Source organism: Nannospalax galili, unplaced genomic scaffold (assembly GCF_000622305.1).
Source record: "Nannospalax galili isolate Female #2095 unplaced genomic scaffold, S.galili_v1.0 scaffold72, whole genome shotgun sequence".
NCBI classification, from domain to species: Eukaryota; Metazoa; Chordata; class Mammalia; order Rodentia; family Spalacidae; genus Nannospalax; species Nannospalax galili.
In genome coordinates, this window is record NW_008336933.1 from 6,625,126 (window position 1) to 6,651,681 (window position 26,556).

The 26,556-nt window shown below is 43.9% G+C and overlaps 1 protein-coding gene across 1 annotated transcript in view; it reads right to left on the reverse strand.

Moving 5' to 3' along the window:
• Positions 1 to 10,717, reverse strand: part of Bmp6 (bone morphogenetic protein 6) — a 180,290-nt gene extending 169,573 nt beyond the window's left edge. Inside the window, exon 1 of the mRNA XM_008831637.3 lies at positions 9,905 to 10,717. Coding sequence (XP_008829859.1) covers positions 9,905 to 10,526 — 622 coding nt within the window. The 5' untranslated portion in view covers positions 10,527 to 10,717. The remainder of the gene's footprint in view (positions 1 to 9,904) is intronic.
• Positions 10,718 to 26,556: the final 15,839 nt, after the last annotated feature.

Here is a 26,556-nt window from a genome sequence, read left to right on the forward strand (position 1 = left end):
TGGAGGAAGTAGGTCTGGGGGTATGCCTTTGAAGGGTGTGTTTTATCCCCAGACTCTCCCTTCCCCCCTCACTCATTTCCTTAATACTAGAAGGTAAGTGACTGCTCTTAGCACTCTCTCCTGGCTGTAATGTTCTTCCTGGTCACAGACCCAAAAACAACACAATCAAGTAACTATAGGATGAAACTTCAGAAATTATGAACTAAAAAGAAATCTTTCCTTTTTTTAAGTTGTTTATCTAAAGTATTTTGTTACCACAATTGAATTGACCATCACAGGGACCATCCAGGAAAAACAAGTGTTTCCATCAGAGGGGGTTTAATGCAAGAGGTGGTGGCACAGCCGTGGGAGGACTTAACAGCTTGACAGGTCATGGAGTGGTATTCCACGCACGGGCAGGAAGCTACTTCCTCCCATAGGCCACTAAAGCTACCTAACACCTTACAATCCCACCCCCATAATATTTTGCTCTGTTCTTCAGTATTATTTCTCTTTTTGCACAATTAAACATCTATCCTACAAGCTAACACATCCTAAACCACATGTTATGGAGAACCTTGAATTTCTCCAGTCTAGTCATACTGCTATAGCTCCAAACTCATCGTCACTTCAAGAAGTTTCCTCTGGCAGGTAGGAGGTAAAATGGCAGATAAGAGGTGGGCAGTTTAGCTATAATTCAATGAGAAAAACACCCTATTATGGTAGGTATCTGACATAGCTTACCTGTACAACATTCATGAAATAATGTTCATAAACTCCCAACACATCCGATGAACTGCTAGCTACGAATTTAGGAGTGCTCTTTCGAGTTACCACCACACTCTTTATGTTGTTACATTTTATTTACTTGCCAGTAGTATGTATAGTTCTTTTTCATAGAAAACAGTTAAAGGCAAAAGAGCCTACTCTATATATTATTTATAAAGTCCTGTGGATTTACAGAGTCTCAATTAATTTAGATTTACTAGAATCTAAATAGTCTCTCTTAAAGTAGCCTGTGAGATTTCCCTGATCTCACCTCTAGGTTCTCAATTTCTTATATTAGAACATTAAATTTTAATATAAGTTTTCAGGAAAAAAAGGAAAATATTTAAGTCCTCCCCTAACACCCACCCCCAATTTCAATAATTTACAAGCATAAAATTCCAATAACTCTTACTCTTTCTTCAGGCCTCTTTATTTTATTCCTGCCGAGCATGGATCAAACAGAACACAAGCCAAGGAGAAATTTAATCACTCATGTCTCTGCCTGAGGGATTGTCTAGATACTATGGTGACAGACACCTCAGTGAAAGCATGTGGAGGGGAAAAATTTAGCTCCTAGACTTTAAAAAAAGAAAAGAAAAAAGAGATTCCTGATAGATTTGTAGCCAACATGTAAAATCACTATAAAATAAGTCCTCATGTTGCCATAGACAATCAAAATTATTTTTTATACACCACTCCAGTGAAAGTGCAGACACAAAGTAGCATCCAACAAAGGTATTTTATTACTCTTTCCTCAAAGCTACATATTTTGAATTTGTATCTATTTATACATTTGTCTTTTTTCCCATTACATCGACAGCTTTTCCAGAGGATTTTCAGGGTAATAAACCATTCTGTATGACTCTATGGTGGTGGGTACATGTCACTATACATTTGCACACTACAGGAATGAAGCCAACTACAAGCGGTAGGTGCTGGGCAACAAAGCTGTGTCATTGTATGTTCATCAGTGATAACAAATGGACCAATCTGATGGGGGATGCGCATGGAGAGATGTGCACATGTGACAGGACAAGGGCTACACAGGAAATTTCTGAGCTTTCTCCTCAATTTTGTTATGAAACTAACAACTACACTATTTTTTTTAATGTACTCCCTGTGCTGTTAACTTATTCTGATATGGGAAAGTACAAATAAAATCTGGAGAAAAATAAAATCAAGTAAAAACGTTCAGTCCTTCATTTTGTATTTGAAAAAGCTGAACCTTTGGGATAATTTAAATGTAATTCACAGAAAGGAGAGGAGAAGCTGGAAAATGGCTCAGCAGTTAAGAGCACTGGCTACTCTTGCAGAGGACCTGTGTTCGATTCCTAGCACCCACATGGTGTCTAACAACTGCCCATGATTCCAGCTCCAGGGAATAGAACACCCTCTTTTGGCCTCCACAGGCATTGCACACAAGGGTGCACTCACATGCAGGCAAAATGCTCATATATATGAAATAAAAATAGGGTTTTTTTAACCATTAAAAATAAAAAGAGGGAAAATAACTGGTCTCAGAGAGAAAGCAATGCTGATGATAAAAATATCCCCTGACCTCATCCACACAGACAGCTCACATCAGTGATTAGGGTAAGCTCCTCCTCAGTTGAGACACAAGTCAGAATTTTGTTCCAGCCCATGTTCATGAACAGGAAACCAACAAAACTGTAAACACAGGAACAACAATCAACAAGCGCAGATGTTTCAGTCTGGAAGTCACATTCTGGACAAGGTGAAAGGGCAAGTGGTGAGTGTGATAATCAGGAACAAGGTGGATATCAAAGGTCCACTCAGAGTGGGTCCCCCAGGGTCACTGTCCCCGCTGCCCTGAATGCACTCTCCCCCTCCCACACACAGCCCTGATGATGAGAAAAAAATCTGAACATAAAATCAGCATTGGGGAGCAAGGGCAGTTGAAGCCTTGGCCAATCCCAAGCTACCTGGCAGGATCAGTCATCAAGGGTATGTGCTGACAATCTTGAAAGTCAGGAAGGCTCTTCCTCCCAGAACCAACAGCCTCACTCTGTAAAGGAGATTCTTCAACCCAGTCACCTGGAGTGTGTTTGAGATAACAAGACCATGGGGAGCTATCAAAGAATGACATGATGTAATTTAGATAGCATTTCCATTTGGATGCATAGGAGGACTAGTGGTGCTGGGAAGGGGCAGGAAGACAGTCCTGTGCATATCAGCAAACAATGCTGCTCAGCACAACATGGTTTTCTTCAACTCAGTTTCTAGCAGAAAACAATTCTTTGGGGTCAACAGTCCTTCGGCACACTAAAGAAGAGGATATTTATAGATATACTTAGCATTTTCTTTTCTAAAAGCAGAGTTCTAGGGAAAAAAAATGCTACTGGCCCTGAAAAAATCCAGAAAATTCCAGAAGATTTAAGCCTCCTCACCTCTTAGCCCATAGAGTGCTCCTGAAGGCTTTGTCATTTCCCAGTCAAGTCAGAGACAGCCCTGTTCCAACGCACTAGGACAGCTTTTTTGGTCTGGGGATTTCCCCTTAACCTTGAGATGTAGCAGCGTAGTACAGAGGAAATGGTACTGAATAAATCTAGCAAATCCAACTGCAAGCACAGGAGGTCAGATGATATGCAAGAACTTTTCAAGCTCAAGATTCTGTAGATAACATGAGTTTACCAGTAATCCCAAATTAGGTTAATCAATAAACCCAAAACCAATCATCTGTTTCAGGGCCTATATTTCCTCAGAAAATCCACTTTGTGGATGTTTACCAATCCAAGCTCACATGGTTTCAAATTAAAAAAAAAAAAGTAAAGAATAACATCTTCAAAACACTGCTAACTTAAAAATCCACAGATTCCAGTGACCAACTATGAATTGTTATATAGGTGAGGTAGTGAACATCTGTAATTCCAGCAACTGGAAGGCAGACGCAGGAGGGTTGTGAGTTTGAGACCAGGCTGGGATCCATAGTTGAGACCCTTTCTCAAAAACAAACAAGCAAAAGCACTAAATAAATAAGGTTTTAAAAAACATATTGTTGATTTCTAATTTTGATAACAAACAACGCAGGAACTCAGGTCCTGAGAATTTCTGACATAGTCAAACCCTTGAGAGTTTGATGGCACTATTAAGTAACTAGTTTTTACTAAAACTAGTTTTACTAGTGGCAGCTTTCCTTCTTATACAGCCATCAGTATTTTCTCATATTGTAGGTAAGACAGCATTTGTTTTCTGGATGATAAATTTCTTGTGAACAAGAGATGGAGCACAAATGAGTGTTGACGAGAGGCTAAGGGGTTTGATGACTAGACACAAATGAACTCAACTAGCTGAGTGTGATGGTGGTGCACACCTTTAATCCCAGCACTCAGAAGGCAGAGGCAGGCAGATCTCTGTAAGATTGAGGCCAACCTGGTCTACATAGCGAGTTCCAGGCCAGGCCATCTGGGGCTTCAGGGGAGTCCCTGTCTCAAAAAGATTTTTAAAAAATTAGATTTTTTTCCTCCTCATCTAAAAATGAATTTCAGATGAATTAAAGAGAAGGAAGGAAGGAAGGAAGGAAGGAAGGAAGGAAGGAAGGAAGGAAGGAAGTCAGCCGTCATGATGGAAACAGAATTAAGGACAACAGAATGCACTGGGGCTTAGAGACAACAGGCTTTCTCCTTGTCAGCTCCTGGGTGACAGCCTGTGACCAGAGAGGCTGGGTTCATTTCGGGCACGTGGTTGGGCTGGACTGCGGCCTCTGGAGGGCGGAGAGTTAATATCTAACAGCTGTTTCCATGCATGGGCCCTTGTAAACTGACTACTAATAAGTTAGAGATTTTAACTCCTGTATTGAGTTTTACTCCTTTAAACCAGATATTCAGGAAAGCTTCTAATCAGAAACACAATTGCCTGATTAAAATACCGCTTCATACCACATTATACAATAGGCATTCCCCAGATTAATTTTCTGATGTAGACTAGGAAACAGTGGCAGACTGATTTGTGACAAAGTTAACAGGTGACTCCTCCAAGAAATGGCCCTCTACACTATCCTAGCTCAGCTTCTGTAGACCCCGGGTGAGGCAAATCAGGTCAAGCAGTTATCTATGGAAGCTTGCATACCATCTGTAATAGCAGGCATTCACAGCCCCCCACCCATATTCATGCAAAATATTATTTTGAAAATGGGTATATAGCGCAGTGGCAGTGTGGGCTTGGCATATGTCAGGCCCTGGGTTCTAGTTCCAGCACCAGAAAGTGAAATCCAACATATAAAGCCACTGGACTCTTGTCCACAGACACCCAGATATATAAAGTAATCATGACTTTTGAACAAAATGCTGAACATTGTTTTCACTTACACAGACTTTCACAGCCCCAGGAAAGACCTCTTTCAAACTAATCAGAGGCAAGCTCCTAGGGAGGAACTAAGCATGATTCAGCACATTTAAAAAAGGATTTATACCCATTCTTAGAAGGACAACCAGAGGAAACACCATCAGAGGGCTAAACAATGGTATCTGCTCGCCCTTTGATCTCAATTGAAGAACACTATGTCCAGCTTTTTGTTGAAATACCACTGAATTTCACATTTAAAGCTCTTTAGAACATCTACCATTTCTTGGGACCACACTCTTTCGAATTCTCTGAGCCACTTTTGCTAGCAGTAACTTACAGTCATGGATTTATTTTCTGCTAACAAAAAATCTTCATAAATACAGGCAGAGCCAATGAAAAATCATAATACTGATCCTCTGTTTATGAGAGAAAGACAGAAGAGTGTCTCTGGTTACAAATACTAGTAGGGAGTATTCCATCTTTCAACTAATTTATGTTTCCCAAGGGTAATTTTGTTGAGGAGGTTGCCAGTATTTTCAGTACAATACGTTTCTTGTTTCTTGTACTAACACTTACTGATTCCTTTTCTGAGTATATTTTGAGTTTTTACTTCATTTAATCCTAGCATCTAGAAATCAACACCTTATTAATTCAATATAAGTAAGTCTGAAGTGCAGAGATTTAAAGGAATTTATTTTCTACTCTCACATGTAACGGTAGTACCAATTAATGTGTCTGTGGATAACTGGTTTAAAAAGAGCTCTATTGGCTAGGTGTGATGGTGCATGTCTGTAATCTCAGCACTCAGGAAACCAAAGCAGGTGGGTCTCCATGAAATCAAGGAGAGCCTGGTCTACAATAGTGACTTCCAAACAAGCTGGGACTACAGGGAGACCCTGTCTCTCAAAAAAAGTCTATTAATAAAGCATTGTGACTTAGATGAAATACCTCAGTCAATGTTCTAAACAGCCTCAAACATTTTACTAAATAAAAGTCAGGCACACCATTTCCAAAGAATCTGAGCTTGCAGATTAGTGGGAATTTTAAATGTGGGTTATTGTTTATATTTTCATCAATGCAGTCTTTTGAGTGCTTCTGTATGCTCAACATTATACTAGGTTACATGTGGATTAGTGTGCTATCAGCCTCCGGAGGCCAACATCCTAGACAGTACAATGTACAATGAGTAAGCAAAAAAAAAAAAAAAAAAAAAAATTAAAAAAAAAAAACTCCATGTGATCAGCACAAGGAAGGAAGAGGGCAGGATACTCTGATGATGAAGGGGAGAAGAGAGAGGAGTTAGAAGGTGTCTCTAGACGGGTGGATTTTTAACCTAAGACCTGAAGGGTATTTCAGGCTATTTCTCCAAGGTCACCAACTTGACAGGCTTGCTTACTAGGCTGCCAAGACATTTCTAACAGTAGCAAACAAATACCAAACGGCATCTGTAGCCCTGGTTTGATGCACGTTCACAGACTCACCTGGGCACCCTGCAAACCAGCCTCATTGGCAGCAGGCAGGTGGCCCTTCAAGTCCCAGGCTGTTCCCTCAGACAGGGTTTTAAACAGTCAACATCATCAACAATGAACTGGTCAAATGACTCTGTTTGGGCTATGAGAGATTCATCCTGTTGATTCATACTTCCTGATAGTTGGGCTGGCTGACAGAACTCAGGGTGTTTCAAATGTATTTCATGAGCAAATTATTCCTCTAGTCCCAGGGAAGAAGCATGCTTACAAAGATGCAACACTTTCCCTTACCCTTCCACTGTGTAACAGCCCAGGAGATGTTCAAGCACAGCAATGTAAGACTTATCTTTCTGTAGGTCCTTTAAGAGATGAGTCATGGGATATACCAGTTAACATGACTTTGACACCAATTAGGAAAGCTGTGGAATTCTTCCAACATCCTTAGAGAATTCACATTGCTGTATAATTGCTTTCTTCAAATGAACTCTCTTTCTTAAGTTCACAGCCATGGTTATCAGATTTTTATCACATTCTAGCCTCTCACTGTGAAATCTGTCTTTCCCACTGCTAAATGAATTGAGCTTAATAGAACTGCTTGACTGGCAGGTGGCATGGCATGCAGCTTGCATTCTACTTACCTAGAAGAGGTTGTTTTTCATTTTCCCCTTTACCCATATGGAGTCCAGAACTGGACCTACAGAAGCTGTAAACTGTAGAAAGCCCACCATGAGCTATAAGGGGCTTGGGACAGAGTTACTGCCCCCCAAGTATCTTTCGATTTCATGTCAGCATGTCTCTAGGACTGCATGCACTGCTGGTGTGTTCCCTTGGAACTTTTCAATCTTTAAATACCCTTTATAAAAAATCAAGTCAGGCGTGGTAATGTGCACCTTTAATTCCAGTACTTGAGAGGTTGAGGTAGGAAGATTTCAAGTTCGCATTGCTTGGGCTACATAGCATAAGCCTATCTCAAAAAGGAAAGAAGGAAGGAATGGAAGGGAAGGAGGGAGAAGGGGGGAGGGTAAAGAAGAAAAGAGGGGGATGGAAAGATCCCTAGGGAGATGTTCTGTTAAGCCATTACCTGAACAAAATTGCTTGCCAAGTAGCTTCAGACAGTAGGTGCAGAAGCTGTGTTCAAGGAAAGGGGAATGTGGACGTCACTACACAAAACAAGCATCATCATATTTTACAAATTTACCTCAGGCCAGCTCTTGAAATTTCAATTACCATTTAAAACAATAGTTTCCAAACCCTGGAATCATGGGGGTGGGGCTTGAAAAAATACTGAGCTCTGCCTGGAATCTCCACATTCTGAACTGAAATGGAACACCGCCAGGGAGGGCATCTGGATTCTTAACAGGCCCTGGTTATTCTACTGGGCCTGGTTTCTCATCTCTTACTGGGATGAATTAATGGTTTCCTTCAGACATCAGGATCTTTTGTGCCAGAGGCCCGCTTCATCAGGACAGCACATTACAACAAAAACAAACAAACAAAAACAAAAACAGTAAGAAACTTTGAAAAGAAAAGTTCCCTAAGCCCACCCACAAGATTCTGAGATGTCTGCGGTCTGGGTGAGAAGCAGCCCTAGCATGGATCCTTAGTCCTTTATATACCGGAAGTGATGCTGAGTACGGACAGGGCTGAGACCCACGGTGCTTTCCCAAGAACTGTAACAAATCTCTGTGGAGGAAGCTACTTTACCTTAAGGCTACCTACCACCCAAAGGCAATAAAACATGTCTACTAAAGCAGTCAGGAAACTTGGGGGACTATGGAGGGAGAGAACAATGGATGGAATTTATTAAATCAAAGGAGGTAGACAAGTTAGAATAAGGAACAGCCTTGGTCTTCCCCTCCCACCACCACCAAACTTTATTGACTGCAAAAGATAGTTTCCTTAGAATGCTTCGGGTGGTTCAACCTTGAATTTGATTCCAATAGATTGTGAAAATTCTTATCCAATCAGATCCCCTGGCAGAGCAAGTAGCCAGATTGACTGGCCCTGAGCCTCCACTCCCTGTGAGATTCTGTTTCGTGAAGTTCCCAGGATTTCAGCTCTGCTTGGATGCCAGTCTTTCTGCCTCCACACCCTCCTGTGTTGCCTGATTCCTACCCTCAGTTCGTTTTCCCTCTGCACACCCCCCTCCATCTCAGCGGAGCTGAGAATCATAGATACACTGGCAGAGAAATAACCCAGATACTTTACACTACTATCATTCCTGTAAATTGTGCCTTTAAAATGACGGGCATCTCGGACTGGTCTTGGAGATCTCTGGGCTGCTTTGGCAAGAGCACGCTAGCCCAGCCTGGGGCCTGGACTCAACCAAAAGTCTCTACGGGCACAGGAAGTCCGCGGAGACCCACCCCACGAGCGGCTGCATCCACTCCGGGCGTGGCTACTAGAGCACCAGGTCTAGTAGCTGGGGACCTGCCTCTCTTAGTGTCTGGTCTATGCTAAACTGAGTCAGCTTATGAATGAAGAATAGCGCGAATCGCAGACACTTCCTTCTACACTTCTCCGCTTACAGATGAGAAAACAGGGGGGTTGGAGGGGAAGGAGATGTGACTCTGTCCGAGTTTGCCACAGAACATTTGTGGCAGAGCCCAATTTAGCCGCCCTCGATTTTCCATTCTGTTGCCTGGCAACGGATTCAGTGGAGCTCAGCGGCCAACCCCGGCCCATACCCTACACCCTTTCTCTGCCCCAGCAGCTTGGGCAGAATTGCTTAAAGGGTCAGCCTTTTGGGACAATGCTCAAGGGCATGAGGGCGCGGGCAACTGAGTGGATTAGCCCAATTGCTCTGGGATCTCGCCCTACACAGGCACAAGCACTAAAATTTGGTTGGGACTGGCGTACCCTCCCTGGTCCTTTTGGGATCTTTCTCAGCCACCAAAGCCCTTTTCCCCTAATACCATTTGAGTTTTCTTACAACACCCACATCAGGTTCTCAAAGTTCTCAACTACTGTCGAATTCCCTGGAAGCCATCACGGTGGGTAACTGGCACTCCCTGTGTCCAAGGAGCCAAAGAAGACAGTTCAGAAGGGAAAGAGTGTTGAGGGGCTCTACCCTTCCTAGGATGGCCACACTCGGGACAGAATCGAGTGAACGTGGCCGGAGCTGGACAGGAATGAAAATACCGAGAGCGTGCTCCAAGCCAGGGGTGAAGACACACCCGCCGCGGGCAGCGCTCTGCGGGTCTGGGTACCCCGGCGCTCCCCAGCCCGCCCAGCCTGCGCCCTCAGCAGCGAGCGCACTTGTTGCCCACCGCTGCGCAGGTGGCAGGAGCGCAAGTTGTTTCCGCATCCCTGCCTAGCGCACTCCTCCATCGCTCCCCACACCCTGAACCCAGGAGACTGCATGGGACGCTACCCCGGATCCTTACCTAGGTTCACAAAGCTCATGACCATGTCGGCGTCGTTGAGGAAGGCGCTGTCCTGCGCGCTGGTCAGTGGGGATGCGCCGCCGGGTCCCGGGGCCAAAAGGCTCTTTCGGTTCAGGGGGTGTGCGGTTCCCGGAGACGGCTGCCGGAGCTGGGGCGAGCTGACCCCTCCGTGGGGCCCAGGCTGCCGCCTGTCCCCGTCGGACACTCCATCCTCTTCATCGTCGTTGGACAGGGCGTTGTAGAGATCCAGCATGAAGAGCGGCGCGGACTTCAGCCGCCCCGGAGGGGGCTCCTCGCGGGCTGTCTGCTGCTGCGGGAGTACCGGGGTCTGCGGCAGCTGGAGGCCGTGCAGGGGTCGCGGCCGATGCGGGAGTCCCAGCACCGACAGGATCTCCTTCTGCATCTCCCGCTTCTCGTGCGTCTTGAGCCGCCGGTAGAGGAAGCCCGAAGACTGCGGCGGCGGCTGCTCCGCGCCAACCGGGTTCCCGCCGCCTCCCGGCAGCTGCCCCCCGGCGGCGGCCGCGGCCACAGGCAGGGGGTACCGGAGCGGCGGGGGCCCGCAGCTGCACAGCAGCCCCCACCACCAGCACAGCCACTGCGCCCTGCGCCCCAGCCCGGGCATCGCCGGCCGGCCGGGCTGCCCCCGCGAGGCGTGGAGCGGCGGAGCGAGGCCGGAGCGCGGCCGCTGTGGCCCTTGGCGTGGACAGCCCCCGCCACCTCTCGGCGGGCTCGCTTCCCCTTCCTGGTTCTCAGTCCTTATCTCTCATGGTCGTCCGCTGCGCCCCCAGTCGCGCAGGCGGGAGGGGAGGCGAAGGGAGCCCCACACCAGGTGAGTCCGAGGCAGGACAGCGCTGCAACCGGCGTCCCGGGGCGGGTCACCGCGCGGTCACTCGGTGTCCGCACACGTGCTGCTCCCCGGCGCCCAAGCGGGATGCTGGGACTGGAGAGGACCGCGGGAGCGCCGCTCAGGAGCTGGAGGCGACGCCGGGCATCATCCCCGCACACGCCCCTCCCAGCTTCTCGGGACACGCGTGAAGTTGACCGCGCCACTGGGCCCGGGCTGTGGCGGCCGCGCGTCCTGAAATGCCAGTCTTCTCCGCCAGCCGTAACTTCCTCCTCGCCTAGAAACTCCGCGCCCCTGAGCCCCCCGGGCACCGCCGCTCCGGCTCCGGACCTCCGCGCGCCTCCTCGGGCGGGGGCGGCCCGACTCTCGCTTTCCGTTCCCCGCTCGCTCGGGCGCCCCGGGGACCCTGCGGCCGGAGGGGATGGCAGGGAATCCGGACCGCGGCGCCGAGCGGTAGCTGCGACGTCCTCTCCGGAATTCGCAGTCTCCCGCCTCTGCGAGCTGCGCTCCCGGCTGCGGCCAACGTGGGCTTTCTGCTGCGCGTCTCGCTCAGGTACCGCACTCCAGCCTCCGCGACGCCCCGCCCTCCTCAGTAACCGACAGCCTGGCAGCCAATGGAAATTCGATTCTTGCATGCTATTTACTTAGATCCGCCTCCTTCTTTCACCCTCCCCTCCCCAGAGGCGTCGCCTCTGCAGAGCGTAGGGTTTTTTAGCCCAGAAAATTCTTGGAGGCACCAGAAGTTGCTGGGAGGCAAAGAAGTCATTGCTAGGAAGAAAGATCTGATCAAGGCTCCAGTCTAAATCTTTTTCTGTTACTACCACGTCAAAGTTGTGTTAAGTGAAAGTAAACACAGCTATTGACTCCATACTGGCTTAATTAAGGGGGAAAAAAATGACAGTTTTCTCCTTCCCTCGGTAGTTTCTCTTATTGACGAAATGTAAGCGGTTAGCGGACACGTGGCTTTCAAAGGTTGCTACTGGTAAGTTAAGACTCACCTGCGAGGAAGCTGTTCACACTGGCTGCAGAGATCAGATCAGATCAGAATCCCAAAGGTTTCCAGTCCAGCATTTTGACTTACCTCTTCATTTGGGCTGCATTTGGCTTCTTAAACTGGTACTCAAATGAGAGTCCAATATTGCAAATATTACCAGGAAAACCATCCATGAATTCTTGTTAATCTCTCGCTGCAGCTTGTCAGTTGACATCATGATTTAACGTATTGAAATACAATATAATTTATGTGGTGCAGGGCAAATGTGGAGAGAAGAGGGTGGTAAGGATAATTACAGTTAAGGTAGAGGCCTGGCACGTACCTAAATGGTCAGGATAATAAGCAGGACCCTGAAAAACAGGTTTCCATGAACCTTAGACAAGATAGAGCCACTATCAGCATCACCATTTGTGAATAAAGACAAAAGTTCATTTCCCTGTCCATTACCCGAATGCCCACTCATTGGTGGCTCTTAGAAGCAAATCCACCTTGAGCATTAGATCCTTTTACCTGGTGAGAGCATAAGGATTAGAAAATGACAACTTCAATTTGCTGGTTTGGCAGTCTTAGTTCACATGGTCCTGGGCATTTGTGTCAGTGATATTTGATCTGGGAAACCAGGCCCCTGAGAATTCAAAACCCTTCAGCATTTCCCCATTCCTTTTATCTGGGACATGGCACAAGCATAAAACCATTGCTGTGCTGACCAAGAAGCCACAAGCTTCACTCAGAAGACCTGAAATCACAGAAACATGTAGGCTTCCTGCCAAGGGTCTCCTCCTTACACAAACTCAGCCACACCTTTTTTATAAGACTTTTGGTGACACACGTGGGAATAAAAGCAACTCCAAGTTATAAAGGCACTGAAGAAAACATTGAAAAACTGCAAAACAAAACAAACAAAAATACCGTGAGGACCCTCCAACACACCATAGGGCTGTGCCATTTCAGATGCCTCTATGGAGATAAGCCTAGTGAAGAACAGGTACCTGGGATTTCACTACTGGCCCCAGTTTTGAGTGACCCATGTGATTTGAGTCTGAAATAACAGCAAAGCATCATGGCCTAAACTCCTCAGCAGGTGTCATGAGCTCCCCACCCCTACCAAGACAGATTCGGTTCCTATCGCCTATTGAACAGTATGAGAATAAGGCCTGTGTTTAGGGTGCTTTCGGGGGTGAGCCTGAAGACATACCTTTTCATTAAGAGCCAGTGGAAGCCTGAAAATAGACACAGAGTCACAGTGGTCACAAGGACAGAGATGTCCTACTGAGGGTCACATACCTATCATGTGCTCTCAACTTTTGTCGAGTGTCATATTTACAGGAAACGTGCAGGCAAGCACTTGGGTTCCCTGCGGTCCAAAAGTAGCGGCAAAGAGGGTACAATTCTAAGAGTTCAATGGCCTCAAAACTGGGATCACAGCTTCTCTATGTCAAATGGAACTCATCCACTCCCAGCTTTTCTGACCCCTCCCACCAGAAACCCCAATGTGGCCCCGAGGTCACATATTGGCGGTTTAGACAGAGTTCATATGTGATTCAAGAGGATGCATAGAATGGAGTAGAAGGGAGAAGAGCAGAGAGGCTTCATTCACTGTCAAGTGTGAAGGCAAGTGGAAAATCAAAGGTCACTTCGCCCCCTGCAGGACACCAAAATATTACCACCCCCTTCCTCCATAAGCCAGGACAAGCTTCATTAAGTTCTCTGTATGCATCTCTCAAACATCTGGGGGGAAAGAGGAATTCACTCAAGAAGCCAGACGTAGAAGCCAACCCATAGCAAACATCTGGTTGCTTGGCTGACATTTCATGCAGATGGCCTCAGTTTCTGGAAATAGGTTGCCTGTCCCACCCATGCCCCACTTCATGAAGAAGTGAAGAATCCTCACCGTAAAGCACAGACAGATTTGTTCCATGCCTTCAGTGATCCTAGGGACAGGGTGGGAATCCTGTACCCACATGCTCTTTAAGGCACTCACACAGCAAAATCCTAAAAATGAGTCTCTTTTTTCCTCATATATTCTGGAAGGTTACACATTTATAACACACTTGACTCAATAATTTGTTTTGAAAAATACTGCTTATTAATTTAATATGTTAAATGCTCTGTACTCAGTACGTCCTTGTGAACTATCTTGTATGCGACACACCACAAGTGCAGTCTTTAATTTTGTATTAAATCATACATTGGTCCCATTCAACTGACTTTCCTAAAGCTCTAAGTTGTTGCTTTTAGAATTAAACATGAAAGTCCTATAAACTATGAGGCTGTGGTGCTTAAAAGCCTGAGTTCTGCCCTCCTTGAATCCTTGAGATGCTCGCTTGAAATACTAAGCTTTCATCATTATAATTAGCACAAGGTTGGAGTAGTTTAACATTAATTCCAAAATATAAGAATTTGCTCATATTTTAAAAATACCAGTCTGGGATTAAGCAAAAAGGAACTATGTTAAGTAAATGTTTGCAGAGCACAAGAAATGAACATTTGAGTGTTAAATAAATATTGCTTCTGAAAGCTACACCTGTAAGGCGAACTCCAAAATACGTGTCTCATCCAAAAGTCTGTGGTCACATGTATATTCCCTCACCTTCTCCCCTCACTGTCTATTCAAAAATGCTGGGCATTCACACTTCAAAATGTCATTCAGGCCATCATATTTTCCTACTCATGGAGGACATCTGGTGGCAAAGTGAAAAACTAATACATAAATCTGTTTCCAGAGGGTTTTTTTTTTTCCACACTGTAACCCAAATAGCAAATCTGTTACTTGTGTGGGTTTCCACCTTTTGACACACCCTTAGCTCTCATGATGCTAGGACTCAAATTAGCCACATAATATTAAACAACAAAGTATCCCAATTAAGTCATTTCTGAATTTTTCACCACCTAGTTGACCTGCATAGATGAAATCACTTTTTGTTGTTGCTGAGCAAGATGATGCCATCCTGGAAGAGGTTTGTTCTGAGAAAGCATGGGAAACTTGTTTGGTTGGGTAGAGCAGGAGACTCCCTGACCTTCTGGCCTCTGGGTTTCATGGCATTCTGTGACCCTCTGTCCCAGATGCATCTCTGGATCTATTGTCAGGCCACTTGAAAATATGTCATCTGGTAATACCAATCCTCACATAACAGAGCCATAACCAGTTACATGTGGGGCCAGAGGAAGACCACACTGAGTAAAATCAGGTTACAATGAAAGCAATTCAGGGTACAGTGAAAGCAATTCAGGATGTGGGGATGCACACCTATAATCCCAGCACTGGGGGAGCTGAGGCAGGAGGGTCTTGAGCTCCGAACAAGCCCGAGCTACCTACTGAGACGCTATTTCAAAGAAAAATCTAAAAATTAATAAATATCAGCTATGACTTTCAGTTTTGAAAGGAGAAGGGCCAGAGTGTTCATCCAGCCTATCTACTCAGTCACTCATTCATTTAACAAGGATATAAATGCCTACCATGTGGTGGGCAGTGTCCTAAATTTGGAGACCTCAGACAGTCAGAGACCCCTGCTCTCCTACAATCTAGATGGAGGAATGGAAAAAATAAGAAATTGTGTAGAGGATCACGCCTGGGATTTTGCCCCAGGAATTACATAAGCCTATGAAAACAGGACCTTGTACAATGGCAATTTTAAAGACAGAATTAAAGTTGCTGAACAGGTGACCTAAAGATAAAGCTAGTCCTGGATTATCCACAGGGGCCCAGTATAGTCACAAGAGTCCTTACAAGGAGAAGTCAGCAGAGAGGCACAACCCAAGAGAGCCTTGACCAGTCTTACTGGCTTTGAAGGTGAGGAGGCAACAAGCTATAAGGAATGCAGAGGCCACAGCTGACAGGCATCAAGTAAACAGCAAACCCAGTCTTAATTTCCAAATATTTCAACAACCTAAATGAGCCTCAGTCAAAGCCGATAGAAAAAAGAGGCCTGGGCAGCAACCCCCTATCTTCTGCCTACAGGACCTCTCCACAGAGAAAACGGTCACAAGAGTCAGAATTGCCACCCTCAGAACTGTGAGAAGGGAGTGCATGATGCTTTGAACCACTAAACTTGTGATATTTGGTTTCAACAACAAGATAAAACAAGTACATATTTATTTGGATGATACGTGCTGTGGAGAACAGTGGATGGTCAGAAAAGGCTACACGAAGAAAGCAGCACTGAGTGACCATCTGGAAGGCTAACTGGAACCAGCCAGGAGGATAATTTAGAGAAAGAACTTTCAGGCAGTGGAAGCAGTCTGAGCAAAGGCCCTGTGGCAGGGACATGCCTATTGAGCTTCAGAAAGAAAGAGCAAGAAGGCCTATGAGGATACAGCAGGGACATTAGAAGAAACAGCAGCAGGAAATTCTATCACAACGTTACTGAGAGTAGGAACTACGAACAAGACAGAAGGACCATGGACACCCTGGTGAAAGCTTCAGCTTTTAAAATGAGATGGTGCAACATAGATACACAAAACAGACATTAAGAAAAAGCTGATGGAAATAAAGGATATAGTTAATAGTAACATGTCCATAGCATTCACTGAATGTGATAAATGTGTTATCATAGCGTAAGATGATACAGTTAGAATCACAGCAGAAACGGGTGTGACCTCTACAGGAACGCTCCACACTATGTGTGTAAATTTTGCAAGGTCATATTTATGCCAGAATAAATGGAATTTTTGTATATTCAGTTGTTTTCTGTTTTGTTAGGTTTTCTTTTCCTCCTCTTTTTCTTTTTTAAAAAAATTATTTATTATTTTTATTTTGTGTGTATGAGTGTATTAATCACAGCAGAAACGGGTGTGACCTCTACAGGAACGCTCCACACTATGTGTGTAAATTTTGCAAGGTCATATTTATGCCAGAATAAATGGAATTTTTGTATATTCAGTTGTTTTCTGTTTTGTTAGGTTTTCTTTTCCTCCTCTTTTTCTTTTTTAAAAAAATTATTTATTATTTTTATTTTGTGTGTATGAGTGTATTGCCTGCATGTAGGTAGGTGCAACCATGTAGTACAATGCCCACAGAGGACAGAAGAGGGCATCAGATTCCCCTGAAACTGGAGTTACAGACTGTTGTTAGCCACCATGTGGGTGCTGAGAATCAAACCTGGGTCCTCTGCAAGAACAGCCAGTACTCTTAATCTCTGAGCCATCTCTCCAGCCCTTTCTTCTTCTTTTGAGACAGGATCTTACTCTGTGGCACTGGCTGGTCTGAACTGACTATATAGCCCAGGTAGTACTTCTGCCTCAGCCTTTCAAGTGTTGGGATTAACTACCAAACCCAGATAAAGGCTTTCAAAAAAGTTTTCCTATGGCTTTAATCCGAGGACACAATAGGTTTAGCTACTTCCTTTGCTGTAGAAAATAATGTGTACCTAGGGGCTGCGGAGATGGCTTAGTGGTTAAGAGCACATGGTAGCTAACAATCATCTGTAACTCCAGTTCCGGGGAATCTGACGCCCTCTCCTGACCTCCACAGACATTGCACAACACAGATGCACTTCCCTACATGCAGGCAATATGCACATACACATACAATAAAAATAATTAAAAAAGAAAATAACGCATACATTTATTCCAGTTAGATTAATCATAGGTGGACTGTATCACTCCATTTTTACTTGATGTGTCATTTACTGATTTATATTATCTGTCACTACTCTAAAGCCTAGCTTCCTGTTTCCCAGTCTGCTGCTCTTTATCCATGGTTTCAAGTCCGTCACTGTCAACTTTCCACTCAGATAATTTTTAACTTTAGATTATGGGGTTACCTCAGTGTGTCAAGTTTAGGTCAATTTTTCATGTTCTTCTATGGGTTAGTAGAATTTTGTTTTTCTAAGCTTCCACCTTGAAAAGATGAAAAGTGTAGGTGGGAGTGACAGGGGGATAAGAGAGCTGGAGGGTGGTTAATGTGATCACAGTGCATTATATACAAATATGATACTGTCAAAAAATATTTTTTTAAATAGGGCTGAAGAGATGGATAAGCAGTTAAGAGTTAAGAGCCCTGGCTGCTCTTGCCAAGGACCTGAGTTCAGTTCCCAGCATCCACATGGCAGCTAACAACCATCTGTAACTCCAGTTCCAGGGGATCTGATGCCCTCTTCTGGCCTGCAGGTACTGCATGTATAGGTGCGCTTACATGCAAGAAGGCAAAACACTCAAACACATAAAATAAAATAGTAAATTAATTTTTAAAAAACAAATAAGATTCCACATTGATTAATTTATATATCATTGGTTTGTTTGAGGTCTTTCCCTGTAGCCCAGGCTGGCCTCGAACTCATGATCCTCCTGCCTCAGTCCCCTGAATGCTGAGATGGCATTGTCACCACACCCAGCTTAATTAATAGCAGTTTTGAGATATCTTTTTGTACAGGTTTTATAGTTATTTCTCTTTTATTTATTTATTTTTAATTTTTATTTTTATGTATATGAGTGTATTGCCTATATATATGAAAGGGTACCCATGTCATGCAATGCTCACAGAGTCAGAAGAAGGTGTTGAATTCCTCTGTAACTGGAGTAACGAAAGGTTGTTAGCCACCATGTGGGTGCTGGGAATCAAACCTGGGTCCTCTGCAAGAGCAGCAAGTGCTGTCTGAGCTATCTCTCCAGCCCCGTGGTTTCTCTCTTTACAAACCTGTACATAAGGTCTTCTTATAGCTTATTGGTATTAACACTTTTCCTTTAAATGAGGAATGAGAACCACATTTCCATTTAGTTGCCTTTACCCTCCTATTTTTCAGTTTCATTATTGCATTCTCATGCATGTAATGTTATAAATATCACAACATTATAATTTCATTGTCATCATCAAATAGAATTTCTAAAATCCATGAGGAAATGTGTGGCCCACGGTATGTACCATCTTCCTGCTCCTTCTATTTTTTCCCTCCTGTTTTTCTAAGATCCTCTCTTTTATTATTTCCTTTCAGCTTGAAGGTCTTCCTCCAACTGTTCTTTAAGGGCTGGTCTGCTTGCAACAAATTGTTGGTTTTCCTTTGAGAATTACAGTGGGACTTCATATCTGCAGTTTTTGCATCCTCAGATTCAGCCAACCAAATATTGAAAATATAATAAAAACAATAATATCTCATCTGCGCTAAACATGTACATATTTTCCTTGTCATTATTCCCCACTAAACAATACATGTAACAAATATTCACACAGCATTCACATTATCTGCATAAACCTATAAGTAATTTAAAGCAGGCATGGGGTGGTACACAAGTGATAAAACAACAGTATGCCATTTTGTATAAGTGAGTTGTAAGGGTTAGTTAGTCTTTATTGTCAGGGTATCTGGATTCAGAATCTCCTAGAGACACACCTCTGGGCCTGTCAGGGAGGGTGTTTGCAGAGGGGATTCACTGAGGAGGGAAGAGTCATCCTGAAGGTGAGTGGTACCATCCCATGGGATGGAACAGAACCCTACCCTAAACTGAATGAAAAGAGAAAAAGGAGGAGTGCCAGGCATCCCGCCTTTCTGCTTCCTTTCAATTGAGATGTGAGGAGGTGAGGAGTCTCAACCCTCTCCTCCATAATGGACCATATCCCTCAAACCATGAGCCACCTCCAAAAAGGACCATATCCCTCAAACCATGAGCCAAAATAAATCTTTCCCTTATTGAGTTGCTTCTTGCCCATAACAAAATGTGAACATCTGAGGATTTGGACTTATGAGGGGCCCTAGAGCCAGTCCCACTAGGATAGTAACAGGTGACTACACTTTCTTTTTCTGTCATTCCTTACCATCCTGGTTTCATTTCTGTTGCTGTGATAAAATACCATGACCAAAGCAACTTTAGGAGTGAAAAGTCTTATTTAGCTTACAATTCCAGATTACAGTCCATTACTTCAGGGAAGTTAAGGGGGGAAATTTAAGCAGCTAGTTATGTCCCCTCCATGGAGTCTGTTTGTTGCTTCTGTTCAGTGTTTTCTTCATTCTTATACAGTTCAGAGTCCAGCCTACACAATGGAGCCACCTACAGTGAGCTAGGTCCTTCTATACCAATTAACAACCAAGATAATCTCTCCAAAGATATGCCTATAGGCCAATCTGATCTAGGTAATCTCACAATTGAGATCCCCTGTTCAGGTGATTCTAGGTTGTATCAAGTTGATAATTAAAATGGTAGAATACATGAGGTCCAGTGGAGGGGATGGGGGAGGCATGGATGGGGAGAGGGGCTAAATTTGATTAAGAAATATATGAAATTACAAAAGCACAAAAAAATTTAATAATAATAAAAAAAAACACTACCCAGCACATTTATGGAGAGTTTCACTTGAGGTAGACTTGGAAGCTGATGGTTTTTTCTCTTTCCATGCTTGAAGCGTGCTGTGCTGTGCCTCTTCTTGCTGGTTGCAGATGAAAATCTGTTGCTGTTTTTTCTTGCAAGTAATGTGTTCTTTCTCCCTGTCTCCATTCAAGATCTTTACTTTGTTCTTCAGTTTTCAGAAGTTCACATCTTTGGGTGCACTTCTTTGAGTTTATTTTGTTTAGGATTGTCTCAGCTCCCTAAATATGTATGTGTTAAAACATATGGAGGGAAGCTGGGTATAATGGCATATATCTGTAATCCCAGCTGAGGCAGAAAGATCACAAATTTAAGGCTAGCCTGGACTATACAGTCAGACTCTGTCTCAAGAAAAAAGAAAGAAGGAAGGAAAGGGAGGGAGGGAGGGAAGGAAGGAGGAAAGAGAGAGCATAAGGAGGGGAGGGGAGGGGAGGAGAGGAAAAAAAGAGGAGACTGAGAGATGCAACTTATTTGGTAGAATGCTAGCCTAGCATTGCACAAAGCCCTGGATTCAGTCCCTATCACGACATAAACCTGGCATGGTTGTGCAAGCCTGTAACCCTGCATTCAGGAGGTGGAGGTAGAAGGATCAGAAGTTCAAGGTCAGCCTTAGGTCCATAGAGAGTTCAAGACCAGCCTGGGCTACATGAGACAGAAAGGAAAGGAGGAAGGAAGGAGAGAAAGAGAAAGAGAGAAAGAGAGGGGGGAGGAAGGGGGCTCTCCGTTCATTCTGGGACGTGACACTTCTTTTGTTATTGCTCCATGGGTCCCTAAGTTTGACTGATTCTGCCCTCCATTTTCTCCATCTTTATCAGATTGGATGGATTCTACTGATCTCTGAAGTTCCTGTCCTCTTGATTTTTATCCTCCGCAATTCACACCGTTAGCAAGTTTTGTTTTCCTCTGCCACATATATATCAATAGAAAAGGCAAAAGTATTTTGTTGCCAAGGTCCTCACTTTTCATTTGTCTTGAAGTTGCAGTTGACAAGTCAAGCATTTTCATTTTGTGACAGCCAGTTAAAAATCCTTGATGATTTGGATGATGTGAGATAATTCCTACATCTGCTTGATTTCTGTGTTGCTGTCAATCTGCTGTCTTTTATAAAAACAAAAACCTTTTTCAGACAGTTTTAGGTTTACAATAAAACTGAAAGGCATAGTAATTTCCCCATATAGTATATTCCCTCATGCATTCCAGGACACACCATCACACAGAATGGTACATTTGTTGCAACTGATGTACCTCCATTGACAATCATTATTACATAAAATCTGTAGTTCATATTAAAGCTCATTCTTGGTGATGCACATACAAAGTGTATTGACACATATCTAAATAGTCTCATATTTAATGGTTTTGTTCCCCTAAAACGTTCTGTACTCTACCCACCCGTTCCCTCCTTCCCCTGTCCCTGGAAACTTCTTACCTTTTTACTGTCTTTATAATTTTGCCTTTTTCAGAATGGTATAGAGTTGGAATGACAAACTACTCGGGCTTTTCAGGCCGTTCTTAGTAAGATGTACTTGGGTTTCTTCAGTGTCTCATTTCTTGTTCGTACTGAATAATAACTGTTTACTATTTGGATGGATCACACTTCCTCTATCTGCTCACTTTCTGAAGGTCACTTTGGTCCCTTCTGGGTTTTAACAATTAGGAACAGAGCTGCTGTAAACATCCACCTGCAGATTTTTGTGTGTGTTCAGGTTTTCAACTCCTTTGGGTTAGTCATTCTCAGACAAACAAACTCTCGTGATGTTTGTTGCAAGTAGACTGATCCTTAAAGAATGAATAAAGGAAGTTCCACAAGTGAAAGGAAATGATGAAAATCATCCAGGAGCTTCAGGAAGGAAGAACAAAAGGAGCAGAAATATTGGCACATACCATAGGTGGTCTTTGTCCTTACGGGTTTCAGATACCGTATTTAATGATGTCAACAAAAAGCATAGCACCAACTTAAGACAGGGAGATGATGCAGCTTAAAAGCTGAAAGGCAGAGGAGTGGAAGTGAGGTTTTCACACCCACATGAAGTGGAAGGAGTGGAGTCAGGTCTTCAGGGAAAAAGAGGCTTCCAAGAGCCAACTTTCCCACATACAGGATTTGACCATCTAAAGTTTTCATTTTATTTGTATGGTTTCTCTAATAACCATCTGAGGCCTGACACCCTTTACTCCAATTGATGAGTGTATGTTAATTTTGTCTTATACTTGGATAAATATAGTCCATATGTTGGATCTACTCCAATAAGACTCATATGTATACTCCATTAATAATCAGAAACCACTATTTGACTTTTATTTGGTATTATTGTTCCAATCTGTATATGGAGGCTCGTACAGTTTGCTCTATTAACAAGTGAACTAGGGCAGGCAGCACAGGCGAAAGTAGTCAGCTTCTCATTTACTCCCCAGACATTCAGTCTGATCTTTGCAGGTAAGAATCTGCCCCTCCCATTTCCACCTAGCCACAAGTCCAGACTGTAGGTTCTGTTGTAATCCCAGCACTCTGCACAGTGCCTGGCACACAGTAAGGTGCTAAATAAATATTTGTTCAATGATGAAATTTTCTTGGGTAAGTCCTTGGGTGGAGAAAGAGAGCATACAAGATACCTCCTTAATTACAAAATTTTATTTCTTTATGAAAAGACAACACCAAAACATAGAAAAGAAAGTACATCTATAGCTCAACTAAACCACAGCCAGTGATAACAAATACAAAATTATCTGCTAAACCTAACAATGATGCCAGGACTATTAAATGCTATTGCTCTCCTTCTATGCAGACACGAGCATGGGGTGATAGAGACTTCTACTTCCTAAATGTGTACAAATCACACTTCTAAAAATGGGACTTTCCTACAGAAATAAAACTAAAATTTGCCAAAACACCACAGAGTAAAATGTTATTTAAGGATTAGTAAAACATTTATTTTCCTAGTATGTGAATAGGACACTTGTTCTCATGATTTTCCTTCACGTCCCTCTCCAGAACTGAATCTCTTGGCATGTGGAGCAGATTCCTTCACATGCCCTTTAAATGCTCACGCACACCTGTCTCCACCCCCCCTCCAAGCAATGCCAGTAGGACGGGGCTGCTGTCACAAGGCGCTCCCTACCAAGCAAAGACTGAGATCTGTCCATGCCATTAGCTGGGAACTGAGGGGAAAGAAAAAGCTATCTGTATTTTGTATTTGGCTAATAAAATTAACATGTTATCACTCTCAAGTACAGGAAAGTACAGTAAGCATATTGCTGTAATTACCTTTGTCCTGTGTCACATTTCTCTTATACTGGAGCAAAGGAACTCAATGAACATTCTTTGCAAGACTGCCACGGTCTTTTCTACTATATTTCCCTCAGTAAAATCCCAAGGCCTCAATGGGCACTTCCTCAAAGCCATTCCCAGAGAGGCTTCAATGTGGTTTCAGTTACTACAGGGCCCAGGGAGAGGTGGCTGGCAGAGCAGCTAGGGAACCAGGTTCTGTGCCTGAGCCAGGAAAAGAACTGCTTTCATCTTCCCACCCCAGAGCTGAGGGGAGGGCCTTACATAGGCAGTCTCTGAACATCACCAGACACCATAGAGAAGGCTTAGGTTGAGCTGATGAAGAAACAGCCACTATGTCCTCCCTGAGGGTATGATCTGTAAACGGGAGTGCAAGGCGTCCAGTACAAGCGGCAGCTGTGACAGGGGAAGGCGTATAGCATTCATAGACCATGCGGAGCAGAGGGACTCTATAGGTGGGCCTAAAGAAATCTCGGAAAATTTCATGGGCTGGTATGGTTGTGAGGGAGGTAGATTTCAGTTGAGACTTGGAGCACAACTGGAGATTGTCTGCTTTTATTTTTTTATTTTTTTAAACTTAAAAAAATTATTTATTATTTTTATGTGTGTGCGTGTATTGCCTGCATGTAGGTAAGTGCCCTCGTGTCGTGCAATGCCTGCATTGGTCAGAAGAGGCTGTCGGATCCCCTGGGACTGGAGTTACATACAGTTGTTAGCTGCCATGTGGGTGCTGGCATTCGAACCCAGGTCTTCTGCAAGAACATCCAGTGTTCTTAACTGCAGAGCCATCTCTCCAGCCCCTTTCTGTTTATTCTAATAAGTACCTTGATAAGTGCTTGGGGCTGGGTTTACCACTGTGAACAAAGCAAGCTTGGCTTCTGTTCTTAAGCAGCTTACAGTCTAATGGGACCATAACTAAACACAATAAATAAATCTGAAACTAATAATTTGAGGGTAAATGCATTATCTAGTCACTGCAGGGAGGAAGTGGGGGAGGGCATTTCTAAACTGAAGGAATAGCATGTGCAAAGGCCCAGGGAGAATCGCCTTGCTTAAGAAATACTGGAAGCTAACAGGGCTGACACAGTAAGTGTGGGCCAATGGAATGGTCTGAGCTTGGAAAGACAGACAGAAGACATGAGCCTGGAAACACATGAGATTTCCAGAAGATAAAGGGATGGCTCTGAAAAGCTGAAGAGTTTTACTAGGCAAAATATAGTCTCAACACATTATTTTGAGCTATTTAATTGACTGTTGTACACAGTATAAAAACAGGAAGCACAGCCATGAACCAGGTGACAGAGGAGAGAAGACAGGGGGGAAACGGACAGGAAAATTACAGGACATAAGCTGGAATGGGGGGTGGGGGAAGAGGAAAACCCAGACATTTAAACTTGAGTAAATAAAGAGGCTGTTGACTCCACTGTGGAGGTGGGGAATTCTTGAGGGAAATAAGTCAGAGAGGGAGGGGCAAAACCAGTTCTATTTCAGGAATTTAATTTGAGGTCCCTCTGAGATACCCAAACAGAATCCTCAAGTAAACAACTATTCCACAGTTTAGAGGAAGTATTTGCTGAGTAAATTTCCTAAGTCACTGTTGTGTGCACGCACCATTCCAGCACTTGGGAAGCTGAGGCAGAAAGATTGCGAGTTCGAGACCCCATCTGAAACAAGAACGGGATCCATGAGATGGCTCCATGGGTACAGGGAATTGCCATGTAGTCCTGGTGACCTGAGGTTGATCCCCAGACCCCACATAAAGGTGGAAGGGGAGAACCAGCTCCACCAAGCTGTCCTCTGACCTCCATGCTCGTGCTGTGGCACACTCATCCACACATACATCATGTATGTATGTGCATGTGTGTACATGCATGCACTTGCACAAACACATACTATAATAAATAAAAAGTAAAAATAAAAGAAAAACAAAAAAAAATCTCATTTGGGTTTCATCTAATACAAGTAGTACAATGAACCCCTTTATCTAAATTTTCTTGTCATCTCAGTTACCTATGGTCAACCACAGTTTGACAGTATTAAATGGAAAACTCTAGAAATAAACAATTCATAAGTTTTAAATTAGGCATCATTCTTTTTTTATTTTATGTGTGTCTTTTCCCTGCATGTATGTAGGTGCACCACATGCATGCCATGCCTGTGGAGGCCAGAAGAGGGCATCGGATCCCCTGGAACTGCAGACAGGTGTTAAGTGACCATGTAGGTACTGGGAACTGAACCTAGGTCCTCTGCAAGAGCTGTCAGTGCTCTTAACCACTGCGCCATCTCTCCAGTTCCCCCCTCTTTTTTTTTTTTTTTTACCTATGCACCGTTCTTAATAGTGTGATGAACTCTTGTACCATCCTGTTCCACCTTGCTCAGCACAAGAATGGCATGAAGATAAAAGATAATGTTATCCTCTGTTTTCTTAAGGAACTTGAATCCAGGTTATTTCCTGAGACTGGGGGTTATAGAAGATAGAGAATAGAGAGAACAGTGAGGTATGAGGTCAACCAACTTGGCAAAAAGCCAGCAAGATGGGGGCCGATGAGCTCTTCTTCTCACTACTCTCCTCTGTTGTAAAGAAAACAGCCTAAGCAGTGGAATGGCCCTTCTGTGATCTGGTTAGGAAAACGATATGGCTCCCCATCCCACCCTTTTGTACTGAGGAAATCAACAGAGGAAGGCCTCTGGCCAACAATCCTCAGTCTCACAGTCCTGGAAGAACTAAAGACTGCCATCAACCACACAGTGGAGCTTGGAAAAGCTCTTGCTTCAATGGCGCCATCAGGTGAGACTGCAGCCAAGCTAGCAACTTGACTACAAACTCAAGAGGCCTGGAGTCCAGGACTCCCTGCTGAGCTGCACCTTGGTTCCTGATCCTCAGAAACCATGACATACATTGAAGCCTGTGTGCTCTAAGCTGCTACATCTTGGGGTGATTTGTTACACTCCAATAGAAAGCAAATACAAGGACCAGATATGTTAAACAAAAAGCAATCAAGTGGACTATACCACTGCAGCCAGAACTGACAAACCTGTTTTTTAAGAAATCTCAGTGACTTGGGACTAAAGTGTCATAAACAAAGTGTCATAAACAACCCTGTATATTTTTCTCTAATCTGTTCAATCAACCATTGTTCAAATCCCCATTCTCTCTCTCTCTCTCTCTCTCTCTCTCTCTCTCTCTCTCTTTCTTTCTTTTTCTTCTTTCCTTCTTTCTTTCCTGCCTTCCTGCT